The sequence below is a fragment of the Leptinotarsa decemlineata genome, unplaced genomic scaffold (genome assembly GCF_025532065.1).
Source record: "Leptinotarsa decemlineata unplaced genomic scaffold, Ldec_3_MD MMD2_tig00000035_RagTag_RagTag, whole genome shotgun sequence".
Taxonomy (NCBI): domain Eukaryota; kingdom Metazoa; phylum Arthropoda; class Insecta; order Coleoptera; family Chrysomelidae; genus Leptinotarsa; species Leptinotarsa decemlineata.
In genome coordinates, this window is record NW_027412540.1 from 27,994,714 (window position 1) to 28,011,028 (window position 16,315).

A 16,315-nucleotide genomic window follows, 5' to 3' on the forward strand; every position below is an offset into this window, starting at 1 on the left:
ATTATTAGCACAGTTGATCAGATGAGCAGAATTTACATCCTTTATAGTCAATATTTTTAAATTCCCAAGATGAAAGCCCACCAACAGATTTTTGTATCAGATAAGTTTCCATAGAGCAATATTATGAATACGTAGCTTCATGATTTCAAATTGGGTATATTATTAGTTTTTTACAATAACTTTATTCACTTCAAATATTTTCAAAACCAAAAAGCTTGTATTGTCTCAGCAAAGGAACATTTCAATGAAAAAACAACTTCTGATGCCTGCATAAATAAAAGTAACTCTTCATAGTTCAGCGAACTATTTTCCTTATTTACTGAAAACATGACTTTCTAGCCTCAATTATTCAGTTGATGGGATCACCGAAAGTGATTTTGACTAATTAATTATATAAACTGCAAAAATCAAACGTCCACACCAAAATTTAAAAATAAGAGTCTGAACATTATATACAACCATGATAATACGTAAAGGTACGCCTAAATATAGAAATAAATCAGAATGATATGTATACATAATATGTCAAAAATCTGGATATAAACTATATTTTAACCACTTAAAGTAAACGAACAGCTTGAAGACCCTGTCAATCACGGATTGATGCATTTTTTCAAAGGATTCTTTGAAAAACTTCCTACTTCCACACGATTCAGCCTTGTAGCACATTATTTTGAGCAAGTAGAGGCATAGAACAGCAAGATCTATGGCAATCACATAATCTCAAACACCGTTTCGGTCTCTCGACGTCACTGCAAATCATCTTCAGACTTGGGAATGTCGAAAATTTCTGCGAATAAGGGGGGGAGCGTCAGCTTTGTCCAGTTCAGTCGGAACCAGTTCAGGTGGGCCGTGTGTTTGGCACCCAAATTCCGCAGTTCCGGGAGCTTTATCAGCATATTGGAGAAAATCTGAGGCTCGCTGGCATGATTTCTTCCTACCTGCGAGTATAATAATAAGCTTCATAAATCACAAGTAACAATTGGGTTTGAAAGAAGAAGTAGTAGTAGAGCTTGGAAATTTTCGAAACAGGTGATTTATAGAATGTAAATATTATGAACAAACTCAAACTGAATAGCAGGTTATTTCAATTTTATGACCTTGTTAAGTCTGGTTGGTTCTCCCGCTCTCTTCCACTTCTGAGACAAAAGAGTCGATTGCTATAACCTCATTTCAAAAACCTCCTGGAATAATCCCTGCTCCGGAAATTATGTGATGCAAATACTGTAATACAGAATGAAAAGCATATCACTCACCTGAACCTTCAAAGCCTCTATAAGCTTGTCTTGGTGGTGTTCTATTGATTTGACGTCTGTGATTCCGGGACGGTCAGCCGTTAACAAGACAACTGCCGAAAACAGTCCCACCTCAGTGTCGTTCAGAGCTAAAGCGTTGAAGGTGTTTGCGAAATGTATAACGGATGACGTGAACTCGCTCTGTGAACAGTCGAAAAAATCAGATACATAATGTGGAAGAAGTATGGTTCATGCAAGTGGAGGTTTAAGTTCACCTCACTCAAAGTTTCTGGCAAAGAATTGCCCCCAGACATATCTTGCGATAACTGTGTTTTTGACTATGTTGTTTGAAAATGTGGCCTTATATTTTGTCCAAGGTTCACACTTGGGAATCAAGTGAAATATTCTCATAAATAGTTGCTCCAAAGTGATGGTGGAACAGAGTTTGGTTAGAAGACAGCAAGAGCCCGGCAAGGAAGAGAAGCCGTCACAACCAGTGCTTGCACTTCCCTGGATCAGAGGGTTATTGGAAAGGATAAGAAGAATTGGGTCCAAGTACAACATCAGAACCTGCTTCAGATCCGGAAACACCATCCGTAGCAGCCTCAAGGAAACTGGGCCACCAAACGCGGACTGCCATTCCAAGAATTGTATTTACCGGATACCCTGTGAGTGTGGCAAATCCTGTATCGGTGAAACTAAGAGGCCATTGAAAGTCCGAGCACCAGAGAAACACACAGCGAGGAGTAATAAGTAAATCAGGTCGTTCCCAGCTGGGATCATCCACAAGGAGAATCACTGGTTTAGGAGGAAGTTCAAAGAAGCTGCATATATGCTGTCCAACGACGCATTCAGTCAAGCTAGCGTAGATATACGCAACACATGGAAACCTGTAATCAAGCGGAATGACGGTACCTACCGCTGAACAGGTGGAGCGGAGAGAGAAAAGAGGAGATAGGTGAAAGCGCTTGAATAATCTATAAATAGTCATCTCTCGGAGGAATAGATGATTGTGAATACTAACAATCGAAACGTCGTGAAGTAACTTCGTTACTGGCGACAAAGATACATATCAGAGTCTGCATCTTATCTAAAATCATGGATATCGGCCATAATGTGCTAATTTCCTTAGCGTACGATTCAAAGTGCGGCCTGTGAACAGACGAAGAAGAAAAATCCACGCACTTTTTATCAAAACAAACACCAACTATCAACAGTAATCAACAATCAACTGAATCAAACCCATCAACCGGTGTTTGCAGGCTTTCACATAAAGAAGAAGAAGAAGTATCTTCATTTGTGCTCAGAAAACATGCGCATAGTCTTAATCATGGTCCTAAAAGTTCAAATTTTGGAATCTTTGAGGACTGGATTTGAAGGAAAAAACTGGGGACCAGGACATAAAACGTTACATATTGTGTATGTACAAACATAGATATACATTGACTTGAGGCAGAGATAAGGGCGATGATTTCCAAATTGACCCTCAATTCAGATTACAAATTAGTGACACATGTGTAAAGATCCATTCACTTACATCGTACATGGTTTCTAGCTGCTGCCTGCTGACCGTGGTGCCATCGTCGAACATCATCGACGTGTTCGACGTCAGCTTGGCCACGTGACACAGCCATATTTCGAAAAAGCCTATCTTGATTAGTATCAGCTGATCATCCTGGCCGAGATCGCAGAAACCGGGGACCCTCTTCGCGAACTCCACCACCCTCTGTACGCTGGGGGTGATGTTCGCCGCGAACTGCTGCCACAACCAACACCTTTCCAACTCCAGGGATTCCGCCGTCGAGGAGGCCACCTCGTTGTCCGACTCTGGGCTCGCCGGTGGGAGGATTATCGGTTTCCTCACCAAGTTCCTGGTGTGTTCCTCCGTGTATCTGGAATTTAGGGTTCCAAAATTATTTATTGAACAATGAGCTACGAGGGGGAGATGAAAGAAGTATTGTGTAGTGCAAGTAAAACTTTTGGAACGTTTCATTTCTTGTATATAGCGTCACGCCCTGGTTTTGCTCGGGTGTAACAAAAACCAATTTCTTGGCTTACAGATTCAACAAATTTGAGTATTTTTAGTTGTCATTGTCAATAGTTCAATATTCCTGCAGTTTCTTCATATTCCTGCATATTTCTCAGGGGTACCTGTTTCTTTAGTTGAATGTCTGTCCGGGCTGGTATACACAGAAAAAAGACGGAAGCATGTTCGTAGTTACTCGAGTGGTTGTTTTTATTATTTTTATTACACTAAAAATAGGAAGATGATGTAAGCAAGTTTTTCACAACTAAAAAATTGGAGAATGTACAGGTATAACAAAAGAATAGGTTAGTCTATATTCAATGTCTTGATATTTCAGATTTGAAAATGCTCAAATCAGGCGTGTGGCGCCATCTAGTAAAGAGTAGCCTAGGTTCTAGTTCAGGGATGGTCTTATAATAAGAAGTCTAATTGCATAAACATGTATAATCAGTTGCCTATGCATATTTTGTTATAAATTATAAACTACAGAATATAAAGATTTCACACGCATAGATTCCAATCTCAGGGGTAGTTTTGGATGAAGAGTTTCTGGATAATGTAGATGGAAAAACAAATTAGTACTTCGAACAAATAGAACATAAAAACAATTGCGCTTAAAGTCTTTGTGTCCACAGAAAAAATACAGTTATATAAATATAAACCACTGAAGTCAGTGGCTCAAAAAGGAAGCTGTATACCTACCACTAAACTCTCTGCCCAATTATTGTTATTATTATCACTTTGAAAATATTACACTCACCCGCAGTTAGCATGATGTGCTTGCGAAACGCTCAGAATAACATCATACACTGCCAACTGCTTACTTTCAGAATCAGATTGATCAGCATCTGAAGTCGTTACTCGAGAAGGTTCATCGGTACTCCTTTCCCTGGATCTTTTTGGCACTCTGCCATATCGTACAGCTGAAAACGAATATTACGATTATAGGATATAAAAGTATCAATCCAATTTGCTTTATTTTCAGGTAGCAACAATCATTGGATTAGCCGGTGCGTGTAGACGAGAAGAACTAACAAAAATGTAAATTGATCTAATAAACGACAAGAATGACATGTTTCTTGTGGAAATACCAGATTCGGAAACACATATTGTGAGAACTGTTATTGTGAATGGACAGAAAGCCTGCTGGTGTATAGGCAATATTTATCTTTATGGCTATCTTATACTGGTCGCAGGCGATTGATTTTCACTTGTTATCTTCCAACCCGTGTTAGGAATCACACGTTAAAAGGTGAGACCTCGTTAGTCCTTAGCTCGCACAAGTTTCGACTTCTGAGGGTTGTCGTTCGTAGGGGTGTCACAGCTGGTTAACGGAAAAACATAACAGATTATTCATGAATTACAAAAAAGGAAAATGTTCGATTTATTTGCGGATAAAGGTGGAAACATCACAAATTCGAAGAGACACGGTGGCTGGAAGTCTACCAACGTAGCTGAAGGATATATAGACATTTCACACACAAACAAAATGAAAATTGTCAAGACCATTCAAAAATTTTCAGATAAAAACAATCCATGTGAAGCAGAATATTCACCTTCTTGCTCTGACTTCAATAAAAAGCATTTAAATATTAGCAATTGCTCGAATATTCTTATGAATATTAATGAATAAAAATTAGAATGTTTCTGTTAGTACCAATGTTATGTTCGAATTTATACAAATATAAATGGAAATATTCGAAATTTTGTTCTACAATGAAATATAATAAAAAACTAATCAATACAGTTTATTGTACGATTGTCACTATAGTGAAAACTATAGTTTATAGTGAAAATCATACGATAAACTGTATTGATTAGTTTTTACTATGGATTTTCAAGAAATATCGGCCAGTTCTATTCAATTATGAAATATAATTAAAAAAAGTGACTCATTGGTTTGTTATTCTACAAGAAATTTCCACCTTGGACTAAAAATTTTGATATTGAACTCGTTATTTAGGTATTTGTCCCAAATACCTGAATGCAAAACTGTATGTAGACAAATTTACAAGGCAATAAATCAAATTTACCATTAATTTGAATCAGTCTATTTGAATCTTTCATCAAGAAATATAACAATCTTGAACGATGAAAAAATGTAGGTACAAATAATTCCCTCTCAAACATGTATGAATCCATCGTCCCGGAAAACTGTCAGTGTCCTCTACATATCATCTATCATTTATTCAATTCGAAAACGTTGGACTGTTTCCAATAATGGATAAAGTGATATATTCGAATATTATATCAAATCATCTATTGACATAAAATGATTGGATCGTTTTCATATATTACTGATAATTTTTGGCTTTTCTTGACTTACCAATGTTGTTATAAGGCTTTAGCTTGTGAGGGCCCAAGTAAGATGATCGACTCTACTTATATTCAACCGTTGATTGAAATGAAGTTTTTGTTTTATTTCAAGTCAGCATTATTTTTAATATTCCCAAAGAAGCATTGATTTTTCTTTCAATATTCACGTACAAGATCCGCGTGGTCTCGAAAAAAGTATTTACTCACAATCTCTAGACATCCCTACGGCTAGGCATTTCTTAAATCGGCAGTATTGGCACCGATTCCTGTTCAATCGTATCACTAGGCACTTCCCGTCGCGCAGACATCGATATTCTATTTGTTTCTGAATGCTTCTCCTGAAGAAACCCTGAAAATAAGTATCAACAATTATTGTATTTGTGTCTGGATTGATCCAAGATTGGGATTTTGCTACACTGAAAGTTAAAACGTGTTTTACAGATATTTCTGTGTTTTTCATTCTTCAGATTTTATTATTCAGTAATTTTTATTAGATATTTGCATGTACCTAATGAAATCTCTTACACTAGAGTTTACTACCAAGGACAACATCATAGTACTACAAATACAATGCTCAAGTCGCTCTGCCCAATCAAAAGCGTCGATTGATTCAAGTAGACTATCTATCATAAAATTATATGGAGACGAGGAAAATATTCCAAATTTCAAGGAATGAAGGGAATAATTCTATCTTGAGTATAATCCCCGGAAAGGTTACTCTACAAGTTGAATCACTTCAAAGTACGAAGAGAACTACTATTCAAATAGAAGTTGCAGGTTGAGAATAGATGGCAATATCTCTGACGGTTACTCTGCGACCTGTGGAGTACCCCAAGGATCCGTAATAGGGCCACTACTATTTAATATCTTCATTAGTGAACCCGGGTCTCTAATGAAATCAAACGCGTTCTTCTTTACTGGCGATACTGAATTATTCGCCCATCATATCACTGAATCTCACAAAATCATGAAAGACATGTCTTCTGTGATTTTCTAACTGTTATTGATGTTGAATGTTGAAACATAGCGTCAAAAATAGCTGCTTACATTTAATGAGATTGAGTGTATTGTACTTCATACGGGATCCAACAATACTAAATAACAGTTGTTTTGATTAATTCTCAAATCAAGCCAGCAAAAAAGAATCGGGCCATCGTTAATCACGATCTTAAATGAGCAAACCACAATGGAGTAACCATAAAGATAGCTGATTTGATTTCTTATATGATTCACACTGCAAATATAATGTAGTTTAATCGACTAGAACGCTCAACTATTGATGTAATAATAACAATTCAGCATCCTCAGGTTAACCATGTGATCCTAATTCTTTGCCAAATATTGAGTTGAGTTGCTGGAGCTGATATTGTGTGGCTGCATATTGTATATTTTAATAGATAACAAACACAGTCAGCCTTTCAGTACGAACACGCCGAAGCTTACAAAGCATGTTTCTGAGGCCGACGCCTCAGTTTCAGTTTTATAGTCCAAATCTAGAAACTATCCAGCTTTCTTTTTGATCCTGGTGCTCCATTTCAGAGATATCTTAGTTGGATTTTTGAAAATGCCCAAGAATAGGAAGTTGTATGCCTTTCTCATTCGTGAGGACATCTACCTCGTTTTCTTTAATTCACTAGTACCAGTTGTTTTAGGAATTCTTAGCAGTCTCAAGTCACTTTATACTGAAAATGAAGGATTTCTAAACTGTAAGTGCTTCTTGGCAGATTGATAAAATAAATATTCTTGTAGCATAAATGCCCAACTGGTATAATGTCTAGAACAGATTCTATTGAGATGAAATCCAGAATCTTCAATGTGAAAACACATATTTCCTCCTTCCATTTATATTTGAAGTGCAGCCTATTTCCCTTTATGTATGAAAGAAGTTGCCAAATGTTCAGAAATTACTAATACGCAGGGTTGGCAATTCAAAACTAAACAGATACATTTCCACAAGCTCAGCCAATTTATAATAAACACGGAGAGACTCATTGATTTTTTTGTTGAAAATAGATACACTTTCTGATGTTTATGACTCTGTCACTTGCACTTCCAAGGAGAGAAAGAACTACTTTCCTGATAATTTTGGGATTTGTGTGAGAAATCTTTGAAAACTATTTCAGTATTCTACATATTCAAAATAAAACACCATCAAATGATCTTTATCATACTGTTGATTTGAATTTTCCACGATAGTGGATTGGGGTAGACGCAGCCTCAACGGTCACCGGACTTGTCGCCCTTTGATTTATTTTTATAGGAACTGAAAAACATACATGTATACATGTATTTTAGGTTCAAGTATACGTGTGAACATTTCTGAATAGTTCAGCGTTTCTTTATACATTTTTCCTCAACTACGAAGCTTAGAAAAATACGCAACCATTATCTCTAAGAGCGATAATACACAGGAATGACTCGAATGCATGCACATGAATGACCAATCTAGGAAACAAGAATGATCGCAAAAACGAGTTTCGTAGAAATAAAACAGTATTCTTTATGTCGTGGCAATGCCTTTGAGAAGGAAATCATTTGTGTACTTTCGGTACCGTTACTTTAGTGAAACGATTATGGATAGATTTTTTTTTGTAGAACCTGTTTGTGTCTTTGAAGAGGCGAAGTAAGAGTTATGTTTTCTAAATGAATTCTCAATGCTTGCCCGCGGATGTTGTTTTTATACAAGGCGGTGTAGTTCTTGTGACATGCGATCGCTATCTGATTTGTAACTTGGCACATTCTGTGGGAATAACTGAATACTTAGCACCATCGCTATTTATCAAACATTTGAGACATTTGGTTTATATATCACCTGGAAAAGGAAAATAAATTAGTCTCAAATAATAATATAACGACTTTGGACACCTACTATTTTTCAAAATGATACGCTTATTGACTGACTTAGTGAAAAAAAAGAACCGTCTAAGTTTTTTGAGCCGTCTGAAGGGGTATAAATAGGTGGAAATATTATAAAAAAATGTAACATGAAAAATCGACTTTATACATTTTTTTCTCAGTGTACTTTGTGGATGTGTATAGCTCCAAACTCATAATTTTGTGGTTGATTTTTCAAAGTTTTCAATTCAATTCAAATATACTTTATTGTCTGAAGAATACGTTCTTATTGACAAAGCCTTGCGCGAAATATAAATAACATATACATGAAATCACAAAAGTATCACAAAAGTAAAATCACTGAAAGTAAGGGATAACTTGAACTGAAAAAGACATGTAAATAATAATAACCTAATACAAACGTTCAGGATATAAGAACATGGTCAATAAAATTAAATAAATCAATTTAAACTTAAAATTGAATCAAATCAATAAAATACCGTAGATTTACAGTTAGTCTTCTCAATTAAAATTATCATCGTAGAATTCTGCTAAGAAAGTAAGTCTTTTAACTCTTTCTTAAGAGCTCTAGGAGGAAACTTAGCTTATAGCTTGAGGAAGGTGATTTTTAAAGTTGAATCTTTTCCTGGTTTGATACATTGGCTCGTCCAAGTTGTTAAACAATACCCTATTTTTGAATAGAAGGCAGATTGTCTCATATATAAAAAAGGAGACCACAGTTGGGATTCTGTTAGAGGCAAAAAGAGGCCGACAAGAGTCCTTAGGCTGGGCTTTGCATATGCATCGTAAAGGAGACCACAGTTGGGATTCTGTTAGAGGCAAAAAGAGGCCGACAAGAGTCCTTAGGCTGGGCTTTGCATATGCATCGTAAGGAGACCACAGTTGGGATTCTGTTAGAGGCAAAAAGAGGCCGACAAGAGTCCTTAGGCTGGGCTTTGCATATGCATCGTATTGCACGTTTTTGTATTAATAATACTGATTAAAGGCATGTGGTAGAACACACACCTCAAAAGCAAATACCATAACGAAGATGGGATTCAGAAAGGGAATGATAAACCATAAACCATTCTAGCTTCTGCAGATCCGAGCTCAAATGCAGTTATTCGTATTGCATAACACCCAGAAGAGAGCTTCGATTTAAAAGTATCTAGATGTTTGTTGTCAATGAACAAGCCAAAGAATTTAGAAGTTGGTACGTTGTCAATTTGAATATTATTTCGATGTACGGCCGGGATCTGGCAACGATAGGATACTACTTTTGTTTTTGATAAATTCAAGCTCAAGAGATTTGAGTCAAACGAGTCCTTCACTTTCATGATGTCATTCTCAATAACTTCATACAACGTATGGTTGTTAGGAGCATGCCATAAAATTGTAGTATCATCAGCAAATAAAGTAAATTTTCCTTGAATGTTGACAGACGACAGGTCTTTAATGTAAATCAAGAATGAAAGTGGACCCAGTACCGAACCTTGTGGGACGCCGCAAGTAATTTTACCGTATCTATTGAGTTTCCATAAAAGAATTTTATGATTCACGCAATCAAATGCTTTGGCTATCACAGAAGACCGCAGCCACTGTTTCTTTGTCATTTATGTTGGAATAAACATTGTAAAGAAATGAAAAAATTGCATCGGAAGTGTTTTTTTGCTTTTGGAAACCAAACTGGCAATCACTTATTATTTTGTTTTCATTCAGAAAGCAAAGGAGTCTTGTTTTGACTAATTTTTCTATCAATTCAGCCATTGCAGAGATTAGAGAAATTTGACGAAGACTTGATGGGCCATTGATGACTTCTCCCTTTGGCAGTGCTAACACAATCGACTTCTTCAAAAAAACTGGAAAGATTCCTTCTCTAAATGAATTATTTATTAGACCAACTAATATATCGAGATTCTTATTGGAATATTTTCTAGGATTTTTATAGGGATTTCATCTGGGCCTGTGGAGTTTTTATTTTCAATGGAAAATAATGTTTCATGCAGTTCAGTAATATATAGATATAGATATATTTATTCGTGTATACAATAAAAACATGTCTACATTTGTCATTAAACACAAAACAAAACAAATGCTATAAAAAAACAAAAAAATATATATAAAAAAAATAAATAAAAAATCAATTCTCACACACACATGCACTTCCATGAAGCAAAAGTTCTTCCACAGAATAGAAACAATGATAAACTAAATATTTGCGCATTTGATTTTTAAATGTTTTCAAAGTAATGAAATTTTTATGTTTTTGTGGAAGGGCGTTAAACATTTTAAAACCTAAATACAAATAACAATTATGAGATTTGGTTAGTCTGAAGAGTGGAAGACGCAGATCACTACCACCTCTTGTACTGTACCTATGTACATGGCAGTTTGAGGTTACCTCATTCGCCAAAATTTTGCTCCCAACATAAAGGAGGCACTCCAATATATAACAACAAGGCAGCGGCATGATGTTATGTCATATAATATAAAGGTGTTCGTAACTTCAATATTCACATAGTCTAAAAGGGGTCACCGGCTGCTTTTATATTTCTCGTCAAGTCCTCCGAAATAGTGTTATCTTTTGTTCGATAGTTTTTTTTTATAAATAAATGTATATAAGTTGATAAATCATTGATCATTCGGTATATTTCATGTTGTTGAAGCCAACAGTGTGATGTCGAGAACCCACAAGTAAATTGGTTTCTTGCTAGATTTGAAAAGGTAGTTATTATAGGTCTTAGAATATTTTCCTGCGGTATCCCGCAGTTCATATTTGGGCTTACCTTGCATCCCTCACAAGAAGTAACCCCGTAATGGTACCCCGATGCTTTGTCGCCGCAAACTTTGCAAGGGACGAATGACTTTGTTGTTGAAGAACTGTTGGAGTCTGCAGCCACGTAATGTTCTGAAACAAAAAAAATACCGATCAGTTTCATTATTATTATATCATTGGGCGGTTGCTTTGGAGACTCTAATATTTCCGCTCGTTGGTCGCTCAAGTGCGGGAGGTCATAGATAATCTTAAAGAGAACAATTTTTTGAAGAAATACATTACAAATCAACTAGTTTGTCCCTTATTATCTTTGTGATAGTGTAAGTTAATTCAATACTAGATTGTTGACCAGCATAAAAAATGCTATACATATTGGTCGTTAATTTTTCGCAATCGTTGACCACGGAATCGATTAAAATTTCATACTTTTCGCACACAACATCGAAAGGGTGTGGTAAGCTGCCAGAATTAGTAATGAACCCGTTACATGAAGCGAAACACGTCTTATTTGCAATCCCGAACAGCGACCGTCCAATAATACGGAAAACTAACCGTATCATCGACATTCTAACGAATATCCAATGAACCTACCAGTCGTGGATATGTTACAAAAAGTTATTACATTCCTCTATACTCATGTTGTCGATGATGATACCATATAATGGTGTCTTACTTGGTGGTATTGACACTTTCCAATGACAAGGAGAATGAATTGCCAGGTGCGTGCATGAAAAGAAATTTAAAAAACTGTCTCTTGTTTGAACGATTATTACAATCGTGTATGTTGATAGATATATATTTCCAACATATGAACTAGATGACTTTTCCCATATATGGAGACAAATGTGCTGGTTTTTATTGACCTTAAATAAAACTGAATAAATGTACCAATGTCAATAGCAATGCCAAAATTCTTATACTAGACAAATTATCTTGTAAAATGGGAAATGCGAAAAGCATACGTTGCTTCCGGCTAGAACTTCATTGAACTTCCCAATTTGATTTCACAATCAACAAAAATATCAATAAAAATAACGTGATACTGATAGGAAAAACAAATTTTGTGTTATTTTGATACCTTGTATTTTTTTTGTTAGTGCAGCCCCGAATTACCGAAGTTTTATGACCACGGAGAAAATGGTAGCTTGTCTAATAGGTCGTATAATGAGCGAAATAATGCTAAGAATGCTTTGCTCCACATGTTCATAATGATATGCAGGTCGATTGACAAAAAGTTATTGACCGTTTTGCAAAGACCGAAAGAACTCTTAATTATACGATTTAAATTATATTTGTTTATGTTTTTACTAGTTGTTGCCTTCGCCTTCGCCCGCGTAGAATTTGGTTTGTCACATTAAGTTTCGTGGCAGCCCATTTTGAATGCTATACAAAGAACCTACCTGCATATTTCAAGATTGTAGGTTGAGTAGCTTACGGTACATCACGGTACACGGTAAGTCTTCTCTCTAGTATATCCAAGTTATACGAAATGAATTTTAAAAATCAGTTACTATCGTTTCTCCTAAAAATTATTTACTTTCGACAAACCAGCATGGTTTCATGCAAAATAAAAGCACGGAAACAGCTTTGTATGATTTCATAGAACACATAGTAACAGCCTTGGATAGCAAACTACAAATTTGTGGTTTGTTCATCGATTTTTCTAGAGCATTTGACTCTGTGGATCACTATGTACTAATTCAGAAAATGCATCGCTATGGGGTTCGTGGAGTTGCCCAAGATTGGATGAGGTCCTATCTAGAGAACAGGTCACAAACAGTGATAATTCAAGGTGTTCACAGTCAGTCTTTGGCCTGCAAGCAAGGAGTTTCACAGGGGTCTATACTCGGACCACTGCTTTTTCTTATTTATGCGAACGACTTGATACAATACCTAAATAGTCTTTCAAAGGTACATTTAGTTGCATATGCAGACGATACAAATGTTCTGGTAACTGCTTGTAATTAGCACTTGCAGAAACAACAGAATCCATAAATGAGAAAATAATGGAATGGGCTGATAAAACTCATTTAGCACTAAATATCAGCAAAGCAGCATTAGTCTTCCTTATAACTGTATGTCAAATGTTTATTGTAATGATTTCATACTGTTCAACAAGTGAAATAAATATTATTATTATTATTATCGGCATGTAACTCCAACGGTATAGGCAGCGCACGCCAAGATAACTCTCAGGGATCTCACAAAACCTTTGAAAATTATATCCTATATGTTATTCTGATGTATAAGCCGTATTTATGTAAAGTTTCATCTCAATCCGTTCAGTCGTTTAGGCGTGAAAGAGCCACAAGCATACATATATACATACATCCTCACAAACCGCCACATTTATATTAGTATAGATAGATTTCACTTGGCCTGTGAATTGGTGAAAATAAGGTTTCATTTTTGAATTTTTCTCAGAGAAGTTTAGGGAGTTTGTTTTCCACCTTATAGATGGAAATTATGACTTTTTGTAGGATAATTTCTCCTCCCAATTTCTAACATATTGTTCCGCGAATAATTTCAGTGATTTTATTTTTCGTCTTGATAAAATCCTGGATTCGCTAGTTGTCTGTACACAATTATCGAGAACAGTTCAAATTCCCCAAAACCTTGATGTCGATCTCACTTCAGGTTCCTGACAAGTTTCCATTTCAAATTCGGATTCAACTTTCATTACGTTTTTACTGAACATACATAACAATCTTGTACATAACACTCCTGGTACCATTAAAATTAAGTACCGTTCGATGAACTAAATGACCGTCTACCATGCTCTTGGCATAATAATATTTGTTTTTGTTCAACCATGGCAAGACATTCTCACGAATGGTTTGCAATTTTTTGCGATCATCGGATAACGGTTACTTCGATCGATATCATCCATTTTTGGACACGTCGTTATGCTAAAAACTAATTGCGAACCAGTATACTGACTTGATTGACGTTTGGATATTTAAAAATTTTTCACATATTATTACATTATTATGTATACTGAACACAGCTTGAAGATCGTAATGTATTTATCAAAACGTTATTTTTGAATCACATTTTGTATTCCATGTTTTAGTAATTTTTCAGAAGATTTATTGGTAGCAAACGTAAATTGTTGTCAAGGTTATGATTCTATATATTTTATCGTCATGTTTTCTCATCTGTTTAGTATAATTTCCGTACGCCACTGCAACTGACAGATAAAGCCAAAACATCAGTCATTTCTGAGAATTAGGTGCCTACTATTTTGGAATTATAGTATAATAGTATATTATGCAACGATCATGTAATGATGGTTATTAAGACACGAGCATTAACCGGGATACGAAAAGAGCCGAAGGCGAGTTTTGTATGGTATATGCGAGTGTATTAATAACCATTACATGAGAGTTGCATACGCTATTTTTTCTAAACCCAATAAATAATGAAAAACTATAAATATTATATTTGTATTGAACACATTTACAGTAATTAACTCATATTTTTTAAAAAAAACACAAACTTAATGGTATTATCATGGATATATGAAAACTATAAAGATTCTAATTATATTTATATTGAATATAACAACTGTAATTAATCTGATCTTTTAAAAATATTGGAGTCGATGGTATTCCTTCTATATCGCTGTTTTCAGACATTTTGATAATATAGGTAGGTAATATGAAAACTGATTTTGACAAATAAAGCAATTAGTTACTTAGGTTAGAATCTAGGACAAACAAAGGAACAGGATTCTTGATTGAAAAATTATGGGTTTCTATTGGTTGATAATCTGTATCGTTATGAAAAATCTGTATCATAATGGATATCATTATGAAACGGATTATGGTCATATAAGTGTATTGTTAGAGTACGGGTGTAGAAAAAATAAATTATGGTTGCAGGATTTAAATTAATGAAGAATTTTAAGAAATGCCCAAACATATTTCGATATTGTTCATTCATACAATAAAGTTCCACTTCAAAGGTTCAATATATTCCAAAAAACTAAATTCGAAAACTGATAATCAATAAAAACAGCAACTTCGTACTTCATGTTTGGGAACTTATTTCCTATAGCATCATTGGAGTCTGTAGCAGATAAAAATGATCGTAAAAGAATGAGTAACAAAGTAGAGAACTTGTTGGATAGTTGAAAATATTGCACCAATGTAACCAAAATTATGTATCGATGAAGTTTCAGAAAACATCGATAGTGCTGATACCTGTTGAGACATGGTTTTGAACTAATTGATATGACTTTTATCAAAGCTCATGATGAAGATGGAGGGTAACACAATACGAATCTTACCATTAAAGGCATCAGTATATTTTAATAATGTGTTATATAAATCACTAAAGAGTTGACTCCGCAAGAAGCATTGACTTCTTCACAAAAATATCTTTTGAAGAATACTTTTTGTTGCTGGAAAATAATTGATGCCAGTCCTGTCTACCGGTAAAAAGATTGGATCACGAATCGTAGAGACTAGAACTAATCAAGGGAATCAAAACAACTTTTTCATGGCTCAAACCCAACAAAATCGATGTACTTCCGTAACCGATGCATTATTGTGATATTAAAAACGAATGAAACCACAGAACGTGAAAAGAGTTGTTTTTCACAGCTCGCGATGAAGCTTTCTGTTTCAAGTTCAACTGGCGAAAACCTCGAAAGAGAGAGAGAAAGTACGGTTCTACTTTGAGGCGGCAAACGCAAAGGTCAAGTTCAGGAGCGATTTTAATTCGCCATTATATAATCGATGTTTGTTCCAGTTTTGTTCAGAGGTCGTGAAAGAAAGTGGTTTTTGATTTCGCAGGCTCGTGTTTAGGAATCGGACTAGGATACTGACAATAGTCAGCTAAATAGTCTTGTGATCCAAACGACTCATTTTTAGAAAGGTCTGTTGGGTAACAGGATCAATGTATCTTAGAGAAACAATTGTTTTTGCCAAAGTTTCGAATTAAATTGTACTCTTCTTCAGGGCAATGTAGCGATGAATTTTATAAAACATACCCTCCACAAACCTCATAACTGTTGTCGTCTTTTAATGTTGTGAACAGTAATAATGAAATTACTGAACGAAAAGAACTTTCTTCGTGTTGAAACTATACATTTTGAAATCATTAGACGTGTTAGAGGGGTAC

General features: G+C 35.3%; 1 protein-coding gene across 5 annotated transcripts in view; it reads right to left on the reverse strand.

Moving 5' to 3' along the window:
- Positions 1-291: 291 nt before the first annotated feature.
- The window catches only part of Eip78C (Ecdysone-induced protein 78C), a 61,357-nt gene continuing 45,333 nt past the window's right edge, over positions 292-16,315 (reverse strand). For all 5 annotated transcript variants that reach the window (XM_023174570.2, XM_023174569.2, XM_023174568.2 and 2 more), the window contains 6 exons: positions 11,199-11,320; positions 5,785-5,926; positions 4,022-4,184; positions 2,773-3,127; positions 1,257-1,436; positions 292-941 (listed from right to left, as the gene is read on the reverse strand). In XM_023174570.2, the coding sequence (XP_023030338.1) occupies positions 750-941; positions 1,257-1,436; positions 2,773-3,127; positions 4,022-4,184; positions 5,785-5,926; positions 11,199-11,320 (1,154 nt within the window). In that variant the 3' untranslated portion in view covers positions 292-749. The remainder of the gene's footprint in view (positions 942-1,256; positions 1,437-2,772; positions 3,128-4,021; positions 4,185-5,784; positions 5,927-11,198; positions 11,321-16,315) is intronic.